This window comes from Ochotona princeps, chromosome 4 (assembly GCF_030435755.1).
Source record: "Ochotona princeps isolate mOchPri1 chromosome 4, mOchPri1.hap1, whole genome shotgun sequence".
In the NCBI taxonomy this organism is placed as follows: domain Eukaryota; kingdom Metazoa; phylum Chordata; class Mammalia; order Lagomorpha; family Ochotonidae; genus Ochotona; species Ochotona princeps.
This window is the reverse complement of record NC_080835.1, coordinates 84,000,740-84,025,960: the sequence shown is the minus strand read 5'-3', so window position 1 is coordinate 84,025,960 and position 25,221 is coordinate 84,000,740. Positions and strand designations below refer to the sequence as shown.

The following is a 25,221-nucleotide window of genomic DNA, read 5'->3' as shown; positions in this document are numbered from 1 at the left end:
GTATACCACATTAGAGGGGTGGGGGGATGTATGGGAAGAAAGTGATTTCTAGCAAGGAGAGCATAATATTACTTACTCAAGGCCTAATACTGTGCAATGACCAGCACCTGTAAAATCAGCTCTCTGCTGACTCGCTTTCTCATTTGATGCCAAGGAAAAGTGAGTACTTTGGGATGAGAGCAGACGCCTGGGCAGCTTTTCTAACTGGTCTTCTGATTGTTCGGGGATTTTTCTTGTGTTTTATATTAAGCAACACAAGTGCAGTATATATGTGTTCTGCTGATAAGAAGAGAAAAATGAGTTGGCAGACACTTTTTCCAGACAAGACAGGAAAGCACTGTTTGAACAAAGTGGAAATTGGACTGCTTTACTGGCTGATCACAGCAGTGATGTTCAAAGCCTTCAGACCATGTAATAGTCTTAGGTTTAGGTACACAGCATTGAGAGGAGGAAGAAAGCAAGGATGATTTGAAGGAGTGGGCAAAGTTAATAGAAAATTGAAAAGCCTTGATCAGAAATGCAACCTGGCTAGTTTTGGGTTATCTGTTCACCTTTAAAAGGCAGGAACCACTGAATTAATTGAAGCAGTGGAAAGAGATTGCCAATAGGCACTGCCACAAACACTTCCCTATTCTCCAAGCTATGATTCACAGCTGCAAGCACATGCACAAAAATAAAATCTACTGAGGGGCAGCCAGCTATTTCTTAGAACCTATGGGATAAAACTGAACTCTTAACTCTGCTCTAGCCCCTGGAAAGTCCCATGAAGCCAGGAAAGTTTGACAGCTACTAACTGGAGAGTGACTGAGCCAGTTGGTGGCTTTTATCCCACAAAACAAAACCAAGGATGTTCTGTTTCATCAATTACCACATTACAGAAGATATCAAAGTACAGTTACTTGCTTTGTTGCCAATAAACTACTGAATGAATCATCACCATAAAACCATTACATTAATAAAACAATACCAAGCAGAAAAGATGTATCTGCTGAATTGGGTTCTTGGTTGGGAAAAAACAAAAAACAAAAACTTGTGAAGTCCTTGTAAGATTCTGAAATTAATGGCTGACACAGGAACACAAGTACATATTTCAAGAAAAAAGATGTATAAACTTGAAATACTAAGAATTTGTTTTAAGATCTCTACAACTTGTACGGAAAATTGTAATCAACACAGTTTCTTGGAAAACAAACAAAAAAAAATAATTTTTGCCCCTTTTAACATCTTTCATAAATTAATTCTATGAAAAAGAAATACAAACTTAAGGAATCATGATGAACTGTTCTGAAACCTAAGTGATGATAAGTAAAACTATTTTGAGAAGGCATAATATTTTCTACCTGTAAAATTAATCAACCTGCAGGCAATAATTGCAATAGAGGTCAAGAGTTACAACAGGAGTACTTTATCCAAATCACAAGACCCAGTACTAAATTTAAGAAAAAAGGTGTTTTTTTTTTTTTTTTTTTTTTTTTTTTTTCCTGAAAGGCAGAGTTACAGAGAGAAAGGGAGGGACAGAGAGAGGGAAATCTTTCATCTGCTGGTTTACTCCCATGATGACTTGATGGCCAAAGCTGGGCCAGTCAAAGCCAGGAGTTTCTTCTGGGTTTTTTACATGGTTGGCAGAGGCACAAACATGTGGTCTGTCTTCTGCTGCTTTCCCAAGTCATTAGCAGAGAGCAGGATAAGAATTAGAGTAAGGGTCTGGCACAGTAACCTAGTGGCTACAAGTCTTTGCCTTGCATGCACCTGATCCCATATGGGTGCTGGTTCTAATCCTGGCAGCCCCGCTTCTCATCCAGCTCTCTGCTTTTAGCCTGGGGAAACAGCTGAGAACTGCCCAAAGCCTTGGGACCCTGCGCCTGTGTGGGAAACCTGAAAGAGGCTTCTGGCTCCTGGCTTCAGATTGGTTGATATCCAGCCATTGTGACCACTTAGGGAGTGAATCAATGGATGGAAGATCTTCCTCTCTGTGTCTCTTGTTCTCTGTATATCTGATTTTTCAACAAAAATAAAATAAATCTGTTTTTTAAATCAATTAGAGCAAATAGGATCAGAAGTAGAGCAAGCAGGACTTGAAGCCAAGCCCATATAGGATGCAGATGTCAGCATCTGAACCTGCTATGCTACAGTTCCAGCCCCAGATGTCAACCTGCAGTAGCAGTTGTCCTGAGGCCTCTAGAGTTATGATTCGATGTATTTAGCTGCAATTCTGCTTTACACATCTAAACAGTTAAGTGGATTTGACAGTACTATAGAGGATTAATAATTTCTTGTTCAGACCATCATTGCGGGAAACATAATGGAAACCTTGTTCTAAACTTCAGAGCACAGCATTGGCATTGGTTATTATGCACAACAGCAGGGAGTTGTCTGCTTGGTGGTATCTTACTCCATGGTAAGTTTGTCAAGCATTGGCAAGAAGGCTTGACATGAAGTTAGACTGAGGAAGGAAAGAAAATGCACATTTTAAGAAATGAAACTGCATTCACATAAATACTAAGTCCTCATTGTTGAAAAGGCTGGCCGAATTGAGAGGGGCTAGGCAATGATCTCAAATAATCCTGCACCCACCTCTCTTGTGCTTTATCGTCTTCAGATGCAATCAGACACACAGGCCCATGTGGTAAGCAGCAGAGGCGTGGCCACTAGCATTGTCCAGTGAATTAGCTCTTTATAAAATAGTCTATAAATGCTAACTGCTCTAGTTCATATCTTTCTTTTGTTTATGTCTATTATTTTGCTTTTATCCACTATCTCAAGAAACTTTTTCATAATTGTTACAGTCAGAGCAGATTAGTGGGTATAAAATGTGATAGTTAATGGACACCACACACTTTCAGGGAAATTCAAGGAGTGGGTTATCCAGATTAAGTGGGAAAGGCGAGGACTGGGGAAGCTCTAAGTGGCCGCCGAGCACGGCCTCCCAGGGCAGAGTGGCAGCTAGAATCTCCTGTCTTTTACACTTTTGTCCCTTTTTTCTAAGGAAAAGACAGGAAAGACTAAAACAAGGGAAAGCAGTAGGGCAATTGTCTGTGAGCTCTAGAAATGCTGTTTCTAGAAAAAAATAAATTATCTCAACTTTTCCATGTTTGGGTTTAATGACAACCCAAACCTTGGCGTTTTGCCAAAAACCAGACTCTGCTTGAAAAAAAAATCATCTCTTGTTCTCAATTTGAAATTTTAGGTAAATAAACATATTTCAATACTGATGTTTCAAACATGCATATTTATTATTAGTATTGTTATCTCAACTCTGAGACTCAACATTATACAACTAATTGATGTTGTGATTTATATGTAAATATCTATTTACATCTCCTAACTCTTAAATGGTAATAGAATGTAAATTTTAGTATGAACTTCTACATTAAGATAGAAAAGATCCTCCGAACTCAAATTTCCTTCATATTGTCCAGACATAGGAAATATTTTAGATGGTTCAAATGTGCCAGAAAGCTAGACTAGGTTTCTGGGGTTCAATATAGTAGCCACTGTCCCTATCTTGGTATTTGTTTCAATTAGTTGAAATTAAATAAAATTTAAAATTCAACTTTATGTTATGAATTTTTCAAGGGTCCAATAATCACATGTAACTTAGTCACATTAAGTAACTTCATGCTTTCATATTAGACAGTGAAGACACAGAACATTTTCATGACTTCAGAAAGTCCTACTGCATAATAGGGTTAGGCCGGCATCTTGATATAACCATAAGAGAAAAGACAGAACGCAAATTAACTTTTACCTTCCTCTACTGTTTCCTTACTTTTTGGCTATTGATCACATAGAGATAAGAGATACAATGATGAAAAAAATAGTTCGCATTCATGAAGGAAATTCACCAAATTTATAGAGAATATATAGAGCCCTCATTATATATCATGAGGGAAGAATATAATTGAAATAACAGCATTGTAAATTTTCTATATTTTGTGTTTTCTGGAACTATATCTTAAAATGTCACACAAAATACCTTTCTATATCCAATGAGGAGGGTCAAGACACTATTCCAAAATATTCCAATGTGAAGGAATTTGGAAAAGTGGTAGTAGCAGGAAATCCACTCTCACCTTCCCTTCCTACCTCTCTCATTGTTAAGTCATACAGCTCAGCATGGATGTTCTGACTTCCCATGGCTCAACTCAGACACCTGCACGTAAGGGATGGTGTTTCTATGTCCAGACAAGAGGAGCACTTTGACTGACAGGGGGCAGAGAAGAAACTGACAAACAGGCTCTGCTGAGATTATCCCAATTTATTACCATTAGATTTGTACCTGTGGCACCAAGACTATTAACCCCTCATCAAATCTATTATTTAAAATTCAGGTTTAAAAGGTTCCTCTGCCATGTTAAAATCAAATAAACTTGCATACTTCTCCCCTGTAATATATCTTTTGCTATGGAGGTCTCAGCCACGAACCCCAGATAGATATGGCAGTTATGTTCTCCTCTTTTATATTTGTTCACATATTTCAAGATGTACAGAATGGCTACTAGAAATGAGGTAGAATATGGTAACAGGGTAGTGACAGATCTTCTAGAGAAGAGAATGGTCATATCTTAGTGCACAGTGAAGACCACTCAAACCCCTGCAGGAGTGGTAACATGGACTGTGAAAGAATAATGACAGTAGCTTCATTAGGGGTTTTCTAATTTCACAGACTTTAACTCCTAGCTAATGAGCATTGAAATATTCGTGGAGAATCACATAGACCTATTAGGTGATGAGTTCTTCTTTCCCCTTCCTCTCCCCAACTCCCTTAAATGGTGTTCATTTCTCAGAAAAATACATTTCATATCAGTAGCAATCATGAACTGGGAAAATTGCTCCCGTCATTTCTCCAAGCTAAGAATGCAGTCATACAATCAACATGTGGATGCTTTGAAGAGTTCAGAGAAAAGGAATTTTATGGTGCAAGAAATATTTTTTCAAGTCTATGCATACGATGGTTCCTCAAAGGCTCAAGGAAAATGTGCATTATGAAAACACTGTGCAGAGGAAGTAGCCTTAGCAAACAAAGAGCTCAAACTTTTTCCCTAATGAGACAAAGCTCAAGCCTTGCTTAGAGAAGTGGGACAAGCCTTCTGCTATTTTCCACTGGACACTTGACAGTGATATTTGTGACACTTATCAAGGGTGTGTTAGAAGGCTGGGAGAATCTGACAGTAGTATTTGTTCCAGGTATGCAGTTACTGGGTGATTGACGTGGTTTTGTCTGTTTGTCTGGCATTTGGCAGTGAACTCCGCAGAAATAAAAATATTATGACACATGTCTAAAAGAGATGCTTTAGAGGGCATTTTCAAAAGGACACTAACATTTTATACCTACTCATTATGAATGGGGAGATCGAAGATTTCCCTCTCTGGGTATTGTGAACAGAAACATACAGGTAACCGTTATCATGTACAGAGAAAGAGACCGAGGGAAGAGTTCTCCCAAGTTCTTAAGTGTTAACAATCCTTGGAGCACGATTAATTCTGCTGTTTCCACAATAAGCAATTTTCAAAAAAAAGTGAAATTTCTATCTGAACAGTCAAGATAAAAATAAAGCACTCCACAAAGATATCAAAGGCTTGGACTTGAATGTTCTTTCTTACAGTTATTACTAGGTAGAGATCTTGTCACAGCCTAGAGTATTTTAGTTCTCACTCGATTGCTATAGTCTGCATTTATCCGTAGAGTATGACTAAATGTTACAAAATTCACATTCTTAGAAGTGAAGGGCCACATCCGATCTAGAGGTCATCAGTTCAGACGAAAATAAAACACAATGACCCCAGAGGACCACATTCTCCTCAGATGAGAGCATCTGTTTTCCCTTTGAAAACAGTAGGTGGGGTAAACAGCCCTTACAGCTAAGATGCTCTGTGTAGGCTGAAACAATGTGTTTGCCTTGTCAAAGGCAAGCTTGGTAATTGTGGCAAAACTTCTTATATTCCCAAGTTGAAAATATCAGTTATGATTGATAAGGAGATATAGGGGAAATCAGAATGGAGATGGGGATTTGGGGATGGAGGAAGGGAAATCCCAGAGCCCGTGGAACTGTATCATAAAACAGTAAAATAAACAAATTTTTTAAAAAAGAAAATATCAGTTATGACATACTCATTTTCATTTAGCTCAGAATGCAAGTATTATGGTTGCATTTCTTTCATTATAAAAAGCAGAACAAATAACAAAAACAGCATCCAAAACCAAGTTTTATAGAGGTGGAGATTTCATTTAGAGAGAAATAACTATTCTTAGAGAGGGCATTGATGGAAAGAAACTCAAACAACCAATCTAACAACAACATTCACACATTAGCTTGCGTTTTAAGACATATTTCAGTGTGATATTCATAGTTTACAAAATGAATATCACCTGCATTATATTGATTACCCTCAGAAAATTCAAGGAAGAGTTTCTCTCATACAATGTGTTACCTCCGTTTTACATACAAGACAACTGAGTCTGTAAACGTTAGTGATTGGCATACATCCCCGAAAGTTGGGATATAAGTACAACTGCTGCCAGTGACAAGAGCAGTTGTAACTGCTGTGAAGACTAGTCTGTCTTTAATTTCAAGTAAGTGTCATATTTAAGTGGAAAGTGCACAGTACTGTTCATGATAAGAACAGTGACTCTGGACATGGCTGATGAGCTTTCAGTGTCAGGTTCTGTAACTTAGAGACAGTGCCACGTTGGTCAACTTAGCTATCTTCCGGACTTTGCAATCACATGACCGATCTTAGTAAAAAAAAAAAAAAGAGTCCAATGCAATATTGAGAAGGTTGAGAAAGGCATACCTCATAATACTTTTTCACAGTTTTCCCTGAACTGCATGTGCAGGACTTCCAGTTGACAGTTCCACAGCCACAGTTTCCTCCACAGCGCTGCACAAGGAGGCATCGTGGGAAGAAGACCACATTGGTCAGCTTTAGCTCCTCTCTTAAATTGACAGAATAATTCCTGGGTGTGCAGCTGTATCGTTTGACATCATCATTGAGCCTATCCAGGTCAACTGTAAGCAAAAACACACACACACACTTACTGTGTAAGCAAACACAATTTTGTAAACACAATTGCTTAGCACAAATTTCTGAGACAGGACTGGGAAAAGTTTCTGAGGACAATCTTAGTGCAAATATCACATCTGTCCTTGAGATACTAATTACTGGCCACCTAAGGTGGAAAATCTGATTTCTCTTTTGATCCTATCTGCCCTTAAGTCCACAGCATGTGAATGTATGTATGGGACCCACACCAAAGAGGTTTGGAGGGGAGAATAAGAGTAGAGAAGTTGGTCTGTTAGCAGAATCTGTGGGGGCAATGTGACCTTACACCTGTGTACTGCAATCTCTGCTGGCTCCTCCAAGAACTGAGGATGGGGTCAGACCTTGCTGGGGAGCTAAGGGGGCACCCCAGATGGGTTGAGGTACCCACTGGTGAGAACGAGAGTAGGACTGAGTGCAACAGGCATGGCTATACATGAATAAAGACTGCACTGGCATGGGTGTGCACTGGGATGGTAGAGCGACAGATTGGGCTTAAATCCAGCCCCACTGGTACTCATGAGAGCCAGTTTGGGTGTAGAGCAAGTCAGACTAGGTCTTGAATCCCACTGAACTACGTGAAAGCTGTGTCTGGGTGCATACCAAGTAGTGCTGGGCTAAACCAACAACAAGAATCAGAATGGTTGTGGCCGGCTGAGCAAGGCCTCTGTTCTCACCAGGAATGGAGGTGGACAAAGTCAACCTGGGCCAATGACCTACTGGTGTGTGTGAGAACTGCCACTGGGAGGAGACTTGATGGAGGAGCTTGGGAAACTCCTTCATTGGCATGCAGTCCCTGCAGGTGAGTACAAGAAGCAAGGCAAGGAGCAGCCCAGAACATGCCAGGTTGCAGTACCCGCCAGCATACATGTGGGTCAGGTCTGGGGACAGACTAATCCTGGCTAGCATGTAACACCCACTGGCAGATCTGAGAACCAGGGCAGAGGGCAGGAGAAGTCAAATCAGGTCACAATACCAGCCAGTTCACATTAGGACCAGCACAGCAATCAGGTTGGGCTGGGATAGGTTGCAGCACCCAACAATAGGAGCTGGAACAGGGGGCAGACTGAACTAGGCCTGGAGGCGCAGTAAGACTGCAGAAGCTCAGGTGAGGCGAATTATGACAGCCTGGGCCAAGTGGGGGCCAGGTACATAAATCCCAGGGACAGGGGATCTGACAGGGCTTGGGCAGATTGGCTCAGGTCATGGTGCCAACATATGTGGTGGGGGGTGGGTTCCTGAGCCCTGGGAATAGGGGAACGGGTGGGGTGTGGGTCACCTGGCCAGATCCTGGGGCCCACGTTCTAGGTGGGTGTTGGTTTCATGAACCTCGGGGTGGGGAATCTGCTGGGGCTTGGGTCTCCTGGTCTGCGTCCCAGGGCCCTCCTACTAAGTGGGTGTTGGGTTCGTGAGCCCCAGGGGTGGGGGATCTGGAGATGCTTGGGAGACCTGACCTAGCTTCTTGGACTTGCCTGCAATAACATGCTCTACTTAATGAAAAAGGTGGAGCAATATACACAGGTCCTGATGTAAAAGGAGAATAAGGCAGTGCATTTGGTGCTGTAGCAGAACAGAACTAACTGGACAGCAACCCCAAACAATGACAACAAATAATTTTGCTGAATGGAGCCAATGAACATGGGGAGGGTGACATCATCCTTGAAATTGGCAGCATTTCAGAACTATCCAAACTACTTGGACAGAAGTCTCAGAATATGTACACATTGAGACTCTGGGTTGATATGAGGTAGCAGTTCCTCATCCCTGGGTACTGGGATGTGTGGAAAGTTATGAGTGGTTTTCCCCTTACACAAGGAACAACAAGAAATAGCAAATTTGGAAGCAATGAATTCACCCAATTTTCTCTAAACCTTAATCCTTCTCACCCTGATCAATCATGTATTCATTAATTTAAAAATAATAATAAATACATTTTAAAAATAACCACAAAATGAATTCAACACAAAGCAAAAATTGTGATTAAAATTTGTCTTGGCTGACATTTCTTTACCTTTTTTTAATGCAAAAAAATAAAAGAAAGTCCGAGAAAATAAAATGAAACATGAAGTAATCTAAAATAATCGACAATGATCCTTAAAAATTAAAATAAATTTTTCTTTGATTATGATCAAATCGTAACTTTAAGTCATAACATAAATATAATTGTATATTGAGGACATGTCACAACCACGTCAATATGCATATTTGGCAATGCAATTTTTCCAAGTTAATGTGATGAAGAAAAAGGTTTTTGCTTCATTTTCACTTCAAAGCCAACAAAAATGTTAATGGATATGCTATTTTTTTTGATGTTGTGAGTATGTGCATATTTGTACTCTGGGCCCTGTACTCGCTTCTTCACTAAACGTGTAAATATTTGAAAATTTAAGCATGATGAGTTGGGCACTCAATTGATGTTGATCACTATTCTTCATCTTAATCCTATCACTCCCTTATTTTTCAAATCTGAATGGTCAAAATTAAAAATGAAAAGGTCTTTTCAACTTTGTTTCTTTCTCTTGGCCATTATATTAGAGAAATGTTTGTCAAAGGGTATGGTCAGTGCGACTTCAATGAATTCTTTTGCAACAAAAGGGATGCAAATGGAAACCATTGTGCTTGATGAAATAAAGCAGTCCCGAAAAGATAAATCCTTATGTTTCCCCTGATCTGTGGTAATTAATACATACAGTACAAAAAATATAATCTGTGTGAACAAAACTGACATTTTGAGATCTGATTATTAATTTTAGCCTTTGCCTATATTTTTGAGGAACAATGATTTTTTTTTGCCTATTTGTCATTTGTTCCATCTTAACACTCAATGTAGTGTTGAGCCTATGATCATAAACTGAAATATAATCTAAAAAAAAAAAACAAGGCAGGGGGAGGTAAGGTGGGAATGTGAACAGATGTTAGGGTAGGTGGGAAATATCACTATCTTCCTAAATCTGTGTTGTGAGATAGATGAAATCGGTTCATCATATATAAATAAAATAATTGAAATAAAAGGGCATTATACTATTTTGAAAGCTAAATCATGAATATTTGCCTGAATTAAACTTACTGCTATATAAATTATGTTTTTTAAAAGGCTTGTTTTACTTATTTGAAAGGCAGAGTTCAATGAGAGAGAGGAAAGAAAAACAGATCTATAATCTACTGACTCACTCTGCAAATGGCTGCAACAAATCAGGGCAGGGACAGGCTGAAACCACAAGCCAGAGCCCTTCTTCTAGATCTCCCATTGGGTACAGGGTCCTATGCATTGGGGCCATCCTCTGCTGTCTTTCCTGGGTTCTTTAGCAGGGAGCTGGACTGGATATGGAGCAGCCAGATATAAATCAGCACCCATACAGAGTGTTGGTGTGGTAGGTGGTGGCTTTACCCACTAAACTATTAAAACATAATGTATGAAAAAAAATTTAACACATTAAATTTATTTAGTGTTCTCAACACTCATCCAATCATTCATTTCCCATCTGAATCCTATGGTTGGTGTGCACATTCATGAATACCATCTCACATGAATGTGGTCAGAATAAATACCGTCTGCATGCATCATTTCTACTTTCCTCTGCATTGTGCACCCTTTAGGCCACCATAGGAGGAGTACCAAGGTTTAGACACGTACCACATATTTACTCTGGACTATAGAACCAAAAGTGCCTTCCTCTTAAAAAAAAAAATGAGGAGCTTTGAGGAATGGTCTTTGGGAATAGAGGTCAAAGGCCAAACATAGTGTGTCCTGCCCTATGAGCCTTTTGCTAGGTGCAGCTGCACTTTGATTCTCAAGGGCAGTGATTTATTATCAACAATTACATGCTGAGCCTAGGAAGTGTCAGAGACTGCATAAATGCTAAATAATCACTGTGCATAACTTATTGCTGTTTTTTTCTTCCTCTGTAAAGGCATGTCATAGGTTGAGCTATAATCAATCCAGATTTAAATTGAATAAACTCTGTCTTGGGAAAGGAACCATTTTGTTGCTGCTAAAGCCAGAAAATAACTGCAAGCAAAGCAGGAAGGATTACATAAATGGATTAAGAAGCACAGCAATCATCCATTACAAGTGTCACCTTGACATAAATACCGATGCTGGTCGATGCATTACTGGGCTTGTGGGCAGTGCTGATGCAGAGCACCAAGTCTTCTCCCTGTGATAATGGGACTGTATTTGTCTAACATGGAGGAGTAGAGATGCAATTAATAAGAAGAGACCATGAACGAGGCAATGGTGGGAAGACAAAGGGAGGAAGTAACCACACTTGGTCACTACTTTGCTTCAGCCCTCTGCTAGGCATCTTGCACACATGACTGCCTTGAGCTGTTCTCTATCATTTTGAGGTGAATATTAACTATCCAAGCTGAATAGTAAATGGTAAAACTGCAGCTGAGTGTCCAACATTCTATTGTCAACATATAGTTAACAGTTTCTTTGGGAGTCCATCTTTGATCTGGAAGTAGAGATGCATACTGCATTGTATCCTCACATCTGGATATGATAATCTCCATTACACAGTTACTATACATCCCCTTAAAAGAAAAGCTACAAAATAATATCAACAACAGGAAGAAAAAAATTAACAACACCATGAAGTTAAATAATATGCTACTGAATGGACTAATTGTCCATGCCAGCAATAATGGACATATGACTGTGTATGAAGAACTATACAATAGTAATGATATAGGGGAAATCAGTGAGGGGGAGCGAATTGGGAGGAGATGATGGAAATCCCAGGGCCTATGGGACTGTATCATAAAATGATAATAATAACAAAAAAATAATAAGTAAAACAAAACAAAACAAAACTGCAGATGAAGGTTTTTTTTTCCCTTTGTGTGCACAGGCTCAGCACATCAGGCAGAGGGGTGACAGGTGACCCTAGTTGAATGGAGAAGACCAACGCTTTCAGGGCTGTATCTGGCTTTGATGTAGCATGTTGAACTGCAGTAGAGTGGTAAATGATGAAGCCCTTATCTCCAGGAACTACACAAGCCAAATTACGGTATGCCCTCCCTGTGGGAGTTTAGCTAACATTTAAAGTATTTTAAACAGAGACAAGACACATGTGCCTTTTGCTCCTGAAAACTAAACTCCTCACATTGCATACCTGTTTTCTTGATAAGTGCTAGATACTCCCACTTAGTATCTGCCATGAAAAGATTTATAATACTGTCAATTTTATGCATGAATTCACTGATGCGACTAAGAACCATGGCCTAGTGTGACTGTCATGGAATTCAGTCTGTATTCATCAAGGGAATGAAACCATCAAGGCATGCATAATAGAACTAGAACTAAAAGGTTCTTCAGACTGTATGCAAATAACTTCAAAACTTAATTGCAGACTTTTTAATGGGACTACTGAGTTTCCAAAGACAACTGACTAGGAAGTGCAGAAGAGCACGGCTCCAGACAAAGCTTAAACAGCACGGAATACAGCCAGTGCTCCCATCAGAAGGGGAACACTAGTGTGAAACTCCTGGGAGGGAGATAAATCGAGTGGTCCAAAACCAGGAAAAGGTGCTGCCCTTTCCATTCCTATTTCAGACTCCAAAGCCGAACATGACAGGACAGCAAGAATGCTTCAGATTTAATTCAAAGACCCACTAGTTTAATCTCATTTCCATCATTTCACCTAGGTGTACAAAATGGTCTAATACTTTCTTTGCTCTGTCTGAATTTGAGTCTTGCTATTTAATGACTCTTAGGTATTGGATTAGCCTTTTGGTCTTCATACTGACAACCTTCTTCCTTTGTCCTCAAACGGCTTGAAGGTCCCCTGTGGGACTGTACAGTATACTTGGAACATCTGTCCTTGTACATCCCTGCCATCAGTCGCTCTTCTGATGAGAACTGGCAAGGGGATTCAAGTGCATGCCTCTGTTCAGCATCTAAAACTTAGGAGCTTAGGTATGGGTAAGGGAGAGTCCTGGCCATTAGATGACTAAACATGGGTGTTGTGGCGAGTTATTCACATATATGGTTGTATAAAATCTTCATAAGTGCTATAAACCATTGTTACTGTCATAGTTGAGGAAACTGAACCCCTGAAAAGCTAAGAACAAATTTGTCCACAGCCTCTCTTCTGCTGAACTGCAAAGTTCTTGGGAGCAGAGGGCTGTTGATTTTTATTCCTTTTATCCAAGTACTTTGTCCCTAGTAGAAGGACCAGATGCAACTCATTTCTAAAACTGTCTGATGTCAGCGATAAGAAGCAAGGAGCAAAAGAAGGAACTACTGTATCATCTTTTGCCCATTTTCTTTGCAAAGAATAGGTATTCAATAAATGATACCGGAAATAATCAACTAAAGTACTAATCTTTAAAAATGCAACATTCCATATCATAAAAAGGTGAAAGCAACATTAACCTTCAGAGAATGCAGAGGGTATAAGCTCACATGTTAACTTTTTGACTTCTGCATATGATGGAAAGACATACAACTAGAATTTAGAAAACAGGGTTTAAAACCCAGCTCTACCACAAATAATCCATGATGCATGAAGATGTTTGACACTAGCACTTTGGAATCTAGAAGCAGTGTCACACAGGATAGACAATACAGAATCAAGAAGGCTGGTTCTCAAGTACATATCTCCAGGTGCTAAGAAACATGCCTTTTGCAAGGGGGAATACGTTACAATCTCTTACGTAAAGTATTGACCATCTGACTTTGAAGCCGCAACACTAGACTGACAATACTTCAGGTGGGGACAGAAGTAAAGGTGCCCTTTGGAACAACTGCAGTATTTTCACATGAGCAAACAGGAGTTTTTGGCATTTTTCATGGTTTATACATTTCCCCAAAACTATTCTGTCAACTTCACAGATACTAAGGCCTCATTGTGATTTTCAGATTTTCTTTTCCAAGTACGCAATTGTGGCAAATGATTTCACATTTCAATTCCCGTTTATATGGGCAAATAAATCTGGAAAATACAACTACTTTAAATAACTGAATATCAAGAACTACTTCCGATCATGAAATATATTTATTTTTGTGACTTCACTTTTTGTTTAAGATCTACATAATGAAAACATATACCACTTGCATTTATAAAAATTAACCTAGATCATAGTAAAAAGCCCCAATTAGACAATTCCAGACATTTGTTTCCTACAAACACCATGAAGTAATGAATGGACAAAAATTTCACTTAGCACTGCCCGATACTGTATGAGTTGTTCTCATAAACTCACATCTTATTGAATTCATGTACTCTTATCTCAAATATTCTTGCTCGTGTTTGAATAGATGTGGAAACTGAAATGCTCAGAAGGTATGTGACTTGCCTAAATTACTGAATGTATAATGAAAACTCAACAAATGATATATTAGGAAGTCAACGAACAACTGAATACACATTTAGGACATCAAAGAACTGGGCAGAAAATAGCTGATGACATCATAAGGCAATTTGTCGAACCTTAAGAACACATGACCTACGGGGATATATGGACAACATCTATGACATGGAAAATATGAAGACAAGTTAAGAGATGATTATGAATCAAGGGGTCTCTTGCTCCCACATGCACAAGTCGTGGGTTTTTGAGTTCTGACTGTCATGCATGGGTTTCCACACCTTGGGATCTGTGGTCTGTAAACCCCAGTGCTTCTCAGGTTGCTCTGCCTTCTGTGAGTCACAGGAGTATTCTGTGTACATTCCTTTTCTGATGCAAACTGGCTACAACAGCACTTTCCTTCCATAAAGTTTATTAAGATTGAATGACTTTCACGTGGATAAATCACAGATTCAAATTTAAGCATTCTGTACACACATCCCACATCATTTGCTTAGAGAGTAGATTCAGGAGATTAGTGCAGTCATTTTAACAACAGAATCTCCTGAACCCTGAAGCAACTGAACTCCTGCAACAGGCCATCAACAAAGAGAGGCAGCTCATTCCAACCTCTACTAAATATCAGAAGACAATGATCATGTGTGTTCAGTTTAGTTTCATGGCACTTAACAACATCCTTTGCAAATAAAGACACTTCATGAGGCCAGATCTCTTAGTGCAAGCAATGCCTAAATGAGTGTAATCTCTTGGAACATTGCAGTAATGCCTTAAATTTCATTGGGGTGCAGAGCAAAAGCATGAGGTAATGGTTTTAGAGTACTTCACACAGACATGGGAACAGAAAACACAAGGCGATGTGTCATCTTCAACACGAGTAACTGTGAAGGTAAATGTACCTACATTCGTGCAGACACGAAGGGACCTATGTCAAATGGACTATGCATTTGGAAAGTATGCCTATATTGGAAATCCAACTGTGATGATGAGAGAAGGGTTAGGATATCAACAAAGACAACCACAAAAGGGAGGAAAGCAAGGGTAGCCCTGGCACTAGAAGGAAAAACAATGAAAATGTCCTTGTTCCTCTGATAAGATTTTCTTCTACCATTTTATGGGTGCGACTTTATCAATACAAGCAATGCGACAAACAACAATATGTGTTTTATTAATATTTACTGAAAAGCTGAATGGGGAATCCAGATACTTACCCAGTGTGTGGGTCATAAACAGTGGCTAAAGTTTAAAAAATAAAACTTAGCAGAGGAAAGCATCCTAGGAGCTAAATACTGCCAGAAAATTTCTGGGTAAACAGAATCATAAAAAAAAAGTTTAAGACTTGGCAGTTGTTTTGTAAACTTTTAATGAGTACACTATCATAGAGATACTTAAAGATGACAATATTTGGATATTTAGAATGAAACTCTCCAGATTTTTGATGGTTATGTTAGAGCTTCACAGGGAAGCAAGAGAAGTTCAAAGAAATGTCTTGGCTTGGCGAAGCATTTTACAAGCAATTCATGTAATCATGTGTAGGAGGACATTGTGACCCGAAAAGGTCAGTGAGCACAGGACTACAGTTGGTTGGATAATATTTGGAGGAGAATAACCAAATGGCTACCTTTTGTATACCTTATTGGATATCATCTGCATATGTATATGAGAACACCTGGTGGAATATACAAGACAAAAGGAGTTCCAAACAAGCATTAATGGTTTTGTTGATAAGCTCAGCACTTCCTCCCTTATCCTATATGACCCTCAGAGTATAAAGTCTGATGCTACTAATAAACCTTGGCTTTTGACCATCAGTCAGGATCCACGCGTGTTATTATCGGCTCCGTGCACCAAGTCCATCGCTGCGGGACAGCGACAACTGGCGCCTGAACGGGGACTTGAAAGAAGAAGAGAAAGTGCAGCGGAGACCCCCACAGAAAGTGGTGAGTGGGACAATGGGCCAGAACCAGTGTAGGGCACAGTCTTTTATCTCTCTGATGCAGAATTTTTTAGTGAAAAGTGGAACGAAGATAACTAGGCAGCAATTGCATTCTTATTTAGAGCTTGTTAGTGAATATAATCCTTGGTCTCCAGACGAATGGACACTAGAAACTGGACTTAAGAATTTTACTCAGAACAATGGTGAAAAGGCCGGAAGGATAGAAGATATTCAAGTTAGTTGTTGGATTATATCAGCTTTAATTAGAGCTATTATTATAATTTTAGAAGGGGAATCTGCAAGAAATTCCTCTAAGGGGAGACACCCCCAGAATGTAGGTAAAAAAGCAGTGTTTCATAGTACGAACAAGGAAGAAAGAGAAAGGGAATCCTTAAGAGGCCCACCTAACAGGAAAGGACGCTGTAATATGGCTAAAAAAGAAACGCCTCATAGTACAGATGAGGAGGATGGCAAAGAGGAGCCCGTGAGAGATTTCCCTAACAGGAGACTCCACCGTACTGTGGCTAGGAAAGAAATGGCTTATACTACAGATGAAGATGAGAAAGAATGTGTGAGAGACCCTCCCACGAGGAGATGCCACTGTAATGCAGCTAAAAGAGAAAGGCCTTATACTACAGATGTGGAAATTAGCAAAAGAAAGCTTGGAAGATGTTACCATAATGTGATTGAAAATGAAATCAGAACTAAGAAAAAGAAAATTTTCAGTGTTAAACCACAGGATTTCTCTAGTGAGGTAAATGAGGCTGGGATAAAGCAACAGTTAAAGATCAGCCCATGCCTTCTTGCTCTTAAATCTGATCAAAAACGTTTCCAAATGACTGATGTTCCCCGGAGACCTCATGAATTCCGATTGCTTTTTCCAATCATACTTAGTCAAGAAAATAACCAACCTACCTATGAAAGCCTAGATGTTAATGCCATCAAAGCTTTTAAAAAGGCTTGTGTGTCCTACGGACCTACTTCTTCTTATGTGTGGGAATATTTAAATGGCTGGAGCCAGGGAGCAAACTGGATTCCTTATGATTTTGAAGTAATAGCAAAAATAGGGTTTTCTCCTTCTCAATATTTACAATGGAAAATGTGGAGAAGTGATGTGGCTAAAGAAAAACTGCGAACCTTAGGAGCATCAGGTCGGCAACTCCCTGGTGGAGGACAATTGACTTATGATATGTTGGTTGGAGATGGACAGTGGGTTACTACAGAGCAACAGATACAGCTACCTCAAGCTGCGTTCATGCATATACAAGACGTAGCATTGTGGGCATGGGAGAAAATTGAGACTGGGTCTGAATTTGCAGGCAGTTATACAAAAGTCATTCAAGGAGCCAAAGAATCTTATGCTGATTTTGTAAGACGTTTGACAGACTCTATAGAAAAACAAGTTAAGGGAGAAGGCACTAGGAAATTGTTGTTAAAGCAACTGGCCTTTGATAATGCGAATGAGGACTGTCAGGCTGTTATTCGTCCTATAAAAGAAAGAGAGGATCTTCTGGGTTACCTGAAAGCCTGTCGCAACATAGGGACATTTAAACACCGTGCCCGCCTAGCAGCACTTGAAACTTTTGCTATTCAAAAACAAATGAAGGCTAAATGTTTTAATTGTGGCAAGCCAGGACACCTTAGAAAAGATTGCCGCATGCTTCCTTCAACTCAAAAATACCATGCGGATACTTTTAACAGTCACTCCCCTGGAATATGTCCTAAGTGCCAAAGAGGCCGGCACTGGAAAAAAGAATGTAAATCCAAATTTGACCGTGATGGCAGATGCTTGTGGCCAGAAGACTCCGGGAGGGGCCAGCCCCAGGTCCCAAACATTCACAGGTTTACAAAATGGGAATCTTCAGAGAAGCTACAAACTTAAAACTGCCACTGTCTCATTGCCCCACCTGTGCTCCTCACCCTGCAAGTATAAATCCTGGAGGCTGAAATTCCAATCAGTTGTGGTGTATGCATGTTATTCATATACAGCATTGCTTAATCATGTATACTAATTTTTAAGTACAAGTCTTTATATTAAGTTAATTTTTATGTTCACTGCCTCATTACGTTCTCATTGTTTAAAATTAACAAAAGCGATGTTCTTGCTTTAAGGAGTGTTTGGGTGATGTCATTATATCATTATAAAGTGAATGTTTCCTGTTTTGTTTGTTAATGTACCCGAGTTGTAACCGCATGTCTTTTGGAATATTTTATAATGCTGAGGAAGCTGGCCTTCAGTTTAGTGGCTAGCTTTCACAATAATCACCAATTTCAAGGTCTTTTGTTGTGGTAGATGTTTAGCAAACTGACTTCATCTGTATATCCATTGCAACTTTTGGGAGCTTGGAATTCAAAGAAGATACTAGGCTTTTGTAAATCCTGAGGGTTTTTTGGGGGGACATTTAATAAAAATGTGAAATTTTACCATAAATAATTTGGTATAAAATTGAACTCGAACACTATTTGATTATTTCAAGGTATAAGTTAATGTGATATTCATTGTCTACAAAGTGTTTGCATGTATTAATTGCATGTATTAATGTAATTCTTGTGTTTTTGGCTGGTTATCAAATCTCTCACTGCCTTTAATGTGTCAAGGTTTTGTATTTGTTTTAAAGATATTTGAGTGATGATCTCGCATCAATAACCAATTGTAATCTATCATATGTTATGCTAATGTCAACAACAAATCTTGTTTCAGATATTTTTAGCTATCCTTAAAAAAGCATTTAAGAATTCAAAGGTTTCAAATCCTAGGGATTCCCTTGGTATTCTTACGAGGCCTCAAGAATGCCAACGGATCTATCTCCCGTTTTGTGGAGACAGTTGACCAGGCTATTGGATTATACTAAGATTATTGCCAAATAACAAATGGAGTAAAATTTTATTGTGTCAAAACGTTGTATACATCCATGGAGTTGTGAAGGTTTAATTTTAGTTTGCGTTGCTAATTATGTATTCTTAGCATGGCTGTATTGCTGGGAAGACTGAAATTTGCAATTTTAGATTGATGGAGGGATTTCATAGCATGATCAATGTTTTTGTCTGAGTTTCTCAGTTCAAAACTATTGACTTAATGGTTTCACTTACTGGTTTTTGGTGAACACTACTACTAAGCTTGGTTGAGAATAATATTTTCAAGTCTCCAAAAGTGTGTGTGTGTGTCTGTGTGTGTGCGCGCATACATGTGTGTCTTAACATTTTGTCCTTTGTAAAAAGTTGTTTCAAATTGTTATCATGTGTTGCTGTTTGTTTATCAAGAGCAGGTTGCCTTGGGGCTGTGGCAACCTGCAGCCACGCCCAGAGCTTTCTGATAGGATTGTAAAATCACAAAGATGTTAAAGTTATGCTTTAAAAGCAGAGGGGGGAATATGCTACCCCTGTAAATGCATTAATTTGGTCTTACTCACCTTAAATTTTGTTCAGATTTTGTCTCCTGGTGAGCACCAGCTCTGCGTCACTAGAGGCTGCTTGCAGGCCCAACACAGATGCCTTTGGTTTGATGGAGGGACCCAGCCACTCACAAGTGGAGAGGTCCTGACCCCTTGCTAACTGTGGGAAGAGGGTTTGTTTGTGTTTTTCCAGAAACTGAGCTGCAGCCTGTGTGGGTGCCAGCTGGTAATGTAAAGCCCTGGACTCCATTCACCGGAGGAAGTGCCTGCAGTAAGACAAATTCGCGACTTCATTCTGAAAGATCCATCTCCATCAAGGAGACATTGGATGAGGAGGAGGAGGCCAGACCCCTCCCAACACCGGGTGACGTGAGGGATCCTAAGAGATTGGTGCATCAAGCGCAACTGTCCTTGACATTATGATGCATTTGATAAACACTAATAATCCGTGGGAAAGGTTATGCTCTTGTCCCTAGAATTTCCTGATGGATCCTCAAAACTGGCTCATCTGACCTCGAAAGTGCTGCAACTCCCTTGAACTCAACACTGCCCCTGGAGAAGATGGAACCCCCAGTGGAGCTGCCTCTAAGAACTGAAAAGCTAAATTTGTTTAATATTCCTCTGGTTCTACTACAGGTCAGGAGTGCAGAGAAATTCTCCACCTTCTTAGAATGTTTGAGGAAGACTTTAAGTGTAACTTGTTATTTATAGATTTTAATGACCTTAGACATTAGAAAAGCCATAGAAATTTGTGGTGGCATCCAAGGACGACTCTGACACCCTCTTAAAGGAGGTTGTGTGTATAGAGCAAGGGGGATCTCAGGGTGGAGCAGGAGGATACGAGGAGCCCTCTATCCTAGTCCCGGAGACCCCCGGAGGCCTCCCATGTGCTTTCGCTGCAGAAGCAGTGGATATCTGCCTCATCAAGGACATCGAGAACCGTATCCCGACTGCCAAGGAGATCACAAGGAAGATGAGTGCCCTTGGAGGCCGAGAACTCTGAGGTCAGTCCTTTCCTATTGGATTTCTCACAAGGGATTGAAGCAGCCCAGTACCCTGCTCATAGGGTCTGGTGACCTGGGAACTTAAGCCAGGAGCCCCGGGAGGCACTCAGAGAGAAAAGGATTGTAGGAGGAGCTTCCTCTAGTTCTTAACTAGTTCCAGCCTTGGCTCTCAGCCCTCTCTTACACCAACCATCAGGGTTGCTTGTGAGTCCCATGTAGAGTTAAATTCTTCCTCACCCACTAAGTTGTTGGGGATTTCCCTGCTCACCTACCTAAAACTTTTCTATTCTTCAATTGTTAAATGCAAAACTGTGCTTAACCTCTATAAACTGCAAAATTTAAATTGGGTTAAGAATCTCCCTGAAAAGCTTTTATTAATTTAAAACTGTTAATGCTAAACAAGATGTAACTGTAAAGAACTTTGATGTTATGTTTGAACTCAGCTGCTATGTATGTCAATGTTGGTCTTTACACTGTTCCTGTGCCACTCTGCTTTCGGTTAAATAATATTGTTTCTCCCCATTTTTCTGCTCTCCCAAGAGCATGTTTCCCCTACATACATCATTCAGGCCTAATTTTACAAAACACAGAAGGGGGATTTGTAGGAGGACATTGTGACCCGAAAAGGTCAGTGAGCACAGGACTACAGTTGGTTGGATAATATTTGGAGGAGAATAACCAAATGGCTACCTTTTGTATACCTTATTGGATATCATCTGCATATGTATATGAGAACACCTGGTGGAATATACAAGACAAAAGGAGTTCCAAACAAGCATTAATGGTTTTGTTGATAAGCTCAGCACTTCCTCCCTTATCCTATATGACCCTCAGAGTATAAAGTCTGATGCTACTAATAAACCTTGGCTTTTGACCATCAGTCAGGATCCACGCGTGTTATTATCGGCTCCGTGCACCAAGTCCATCGCTGCGGGACAGCGACAATCATGGTAGTTCCATTGTATCCAGGGTCACTAGGTGTCAGATCCTCTACTATTATTTAAACTTAATACAACTTGGCAAAGTGGTGATAACTATATCCATTCTGAAAAATGCAGACAGTAGAGGATTAAGGGACTGCAAGGGCTTCAGGAAATCTGCTGCTTTTAGAATCTGAGCTATATATTTCAAAAACTTTTGACCAAGCTAACCTTCTTTATTATTATTATTATTATTTTGATAGCACTATTATTTTATTTGATAACATAGTTGATTAGGGCACAAAGGGTCAAAGGCTACAGGAAAGTGGGCAAGGCCATTGTTTCCACTGTTTTTGCTGTTGTTGTTGTTGTTGTTTGGTATCTGGGGGAAGAGGGAGATAAAGGGAGAAGCCCCACTTGCCTCCCACCCATTCCAAGGTGGAACAACCTTCTTTTTAAATTTGATTTTGGATGAGTTTTGTGAAATATCTTTATAGTTCTATCAAATTTATGGTAAACAATGTTAACATTGCTAAAACTTTAACTTTGTGCTTACCACATGGCACAAGAAAGTCAATGACACCAACTTTTTTTTTTATTAAAGATTTACTTTATTTTCATTAGAAAGGCAGATTTACAGAGAGGAGAGCCAGACAGAAAGATCTTCCATCTGTTGATTCACTCCTCAAGTGGTTGCAAAAGCTGCAGCTGAGTTTCTTCTGGGCTTCCCACATAGGTGCAGAGTCCCAGGGTTTTAGGCCATCCTCTGCTGTTTTCTCAGGCCATAAATAGGGAGCTGGTTGGGAAGTGGAGCAGCCAGGACATGAGCCAGCACCCATATGGGATCCTGGCCATTTGGGGTGGATGATTAGCCAGTTGAGACTTCACACAGACTTGAACACCCACTTTCAAAAGTTTTCATAGTAGTAGTTTCAGAGGACAGATAAGACTGATTTCTGATATATCACTTATGTGAGTCAAGGACTTTCTGCAAATTTTTACTGAAATAACGAAAAGGGAAGGTTGCAAGCACTGACTCTAAAATATTTCTGGATTAAATCTTTAATTACTTCCTTTAATCTAAATCATTTCTGAAAAAGAAACTTGGATCCTCCTAGTTAACATGTGTTTGCATAATAAAAAAAGCAATACAAGATCAATATATTTTTAAAAATATTCTGCAGGCTGGCCCAAAGGCTCCCTAAGCCAATCCTTTGTCTGCAAATTCCAGCATCCCATTTGGTGCTTGTTCAAGTCCCGGCTTTTCCACTTCCCATCCAGTTCCCTTTTTATTGCCTGGGAAAGCACAGGAGGACAACCTAAAGCCTTGGGAACCGGTACCCATGTGGGTGATCCAAAGGAAGCTCCCTTAGTCCTGGCCTCAGATCAGCTCAGTTTGATCACTGTGGTCATTTGGCGAGTGAACCAATATAGATGGAAGATCTTTCTATCTCTTCTCTCTGTAAATCTGACTTTCAAGTAAAACTAATTAAACCTAAAAAAATATTTTAAAGTACAAAAAATTATAAACATCTTTAAAGGAAACATAATCCATTTATTTCTCAGTTTCTTATCAGTTTTTTCTTTACCTATAATTTCTAAATTAATTAGGTCTTATAGATTTTAGACCAAAATGTCATGTAAAAAATAACAGAATAGGTTTTAGATCATTAGATATTTGCTGATTACTGTCCCAGGGTTAAAAGTTCAAGCCATTTAGAATCTTTAAATTATGTATGTCAAACTCATCATTTTATATTAATTTAACATCAAGGTATTGCAGGTTGTAATATTACAATTCTGATTTTTTAAAAAGAGAAGCATGTGTAAATTTTGTAATGTGTATCTATAATCAACAATAATTTGAAAAAACAGTTTTATTAATAGTTCTAAATTATTCATTTGAAGATCCCTTTAAATTTTACATTTTCTTTCACTTAAAATTTTAATTGAATTGTTTCAAAGGCAGAGTGTTACACACACACAAAGAAAATGAAAGACAGAGGGTAAAAGAAAGCTCTTATCTGCTGGTTCACTCCCCAAATCCTGGGTTGCCCAGGCTGTAGCTGGGAGCTGAGAACTCAGTGTGGATTTACCCTGTGGGTGACAGAAACACCAATACTTAACCTATCCCCTGCTACATCTGCAGAATGCACCTGTGTGCATCAGTAGTAAACTGGAGTTGAATTAGAAACTTTCGTATGGGATGCTGGTGTCCCAAGCAGCAGCTTAACTGCTATGCTTAATGTCATTCCCATTGGTCAGATTCTAACCACACTTCACTGATGAAGACAGGCTTCTCCCTTTGCCATTATGTGCTGGACTTTTTTTTTTTTCCTGGAAAACATTATAGTTCTAGAAAGTCGGATTTTCCCAGAAGAAGTAAAAAACAAACTATATTTTACTAACTTTGTTAATCTCCACGAATCATCTCAGTTAATATCTAATCTAGTACAGTATGGATGATCATTTCTTAATGCAGAAGTGTTGGATTTATGCTGTAAACTTGAAGCTGCCCCTAAATTCACAGAGAATAGCTTTCAAATGAATTACAAACTACTTTTAACTGAACTGCAGTGGCAACATAATAATTTAGGTGGTAATTATGTAACTTATAGAAGAAACAAATATGTAATTTTACTTATTTTTGGACACATTTATGCATCAGAAAAAAGTAAATGCAATGAAGACTTCCTTTAAAGTTCTGACTATCTTTGACATTAAAAGCATAAGGCTGAAGTTACTGATAAAAACAATGTTTTGGAACCACAGTTATCTACAGATTTCAATTATACTTGCCATCTTTTTCTCCATCATGCCCTAACAAACTCAATGTTGGAAATATTAACTTATTACATTATCTTCAGTCCAAAGCTTTTACTGACAAGTGTGAGCTTATCTATAACTTACGAATTTTGTAGAAAATAGATTTTCTTCATCAAAGTTCCAGTTTCAATACTATTATCAATACTATTGTTTTTCTCTCTGCTTCCCCAATCTTCATTATATTCTTGCTGTTCCTTTCCAACTCCTCCTGAAGAGAACTAAAATCTCACTATACTTGTATACCCAATGCACAGTAGAAGCAAAACATACATTTACTTTAAGCATATTAACTTTCTGTTTTATTATATAAGACCTCCGTGAATCATGTCTGTGTTTTACTCTGTTTTGTATATTCATATTCAAGTGTTATCCTGAATGCTGCGTTTTGTGATCATAAAACAATCTCACTTTCTAAGAATGTCAATAAAATGGAAATAAAAGCTCACAAATGTCAAGTCCATTTCTGTACCACATCATTAAGAAATGATGATACTGGGCCCGGCATGCTAGCCTAGCGACTAAAGTCCTCACCTTGCGTGTGCCAGGATCCCATTTGGGCGCTGGTTCTAATTCCAGTGGCCCTGCTTCCCATCCAGCTCCTTGCTTGTGGCCTGGGAAAGCAGTTGAGGATGGCCCAAAGCCTTGGGATCCTGTACCCTGTGAGAAACCTGGAAGAGGCTCACGTCTCCTGGCTTCAGATCTGCTCAGCTCTGGTCATTGCGGCCACTTGGGGAGTGAATCGACAGACAGAAGATCGTGCTCTCTATCTCTCCTCTTCTTTGTATATCTTA

The 25,221-nt window shown here is 39.3% G+C and overlaps 1 protein-coding gene across 2 annotated transcripts in view; it reads right to left on the bottom strand.

Annotated features, from left to right (window-relative positions):
- PDGFD (platelet derived growth factor D) overlaps positions 1-25,221 on the bottom strand; it is a 230,184-nt gene that overhangs the window by 5,887 nt on the left and 199,076 nt on the right. For both annotated transcript variants that reach the window (XM_004585023.3, XM_004585022.3), the window contains exon 6: positions 6,796-7,010. In XM_004585023.3, the coding sequence (XP_004585080.2) occupies positions 6,796-7,010 (215 nt within the window). The remainder of the gene's footprint in view (positions 1-6,795; positions 7,011-25,221) is intronic.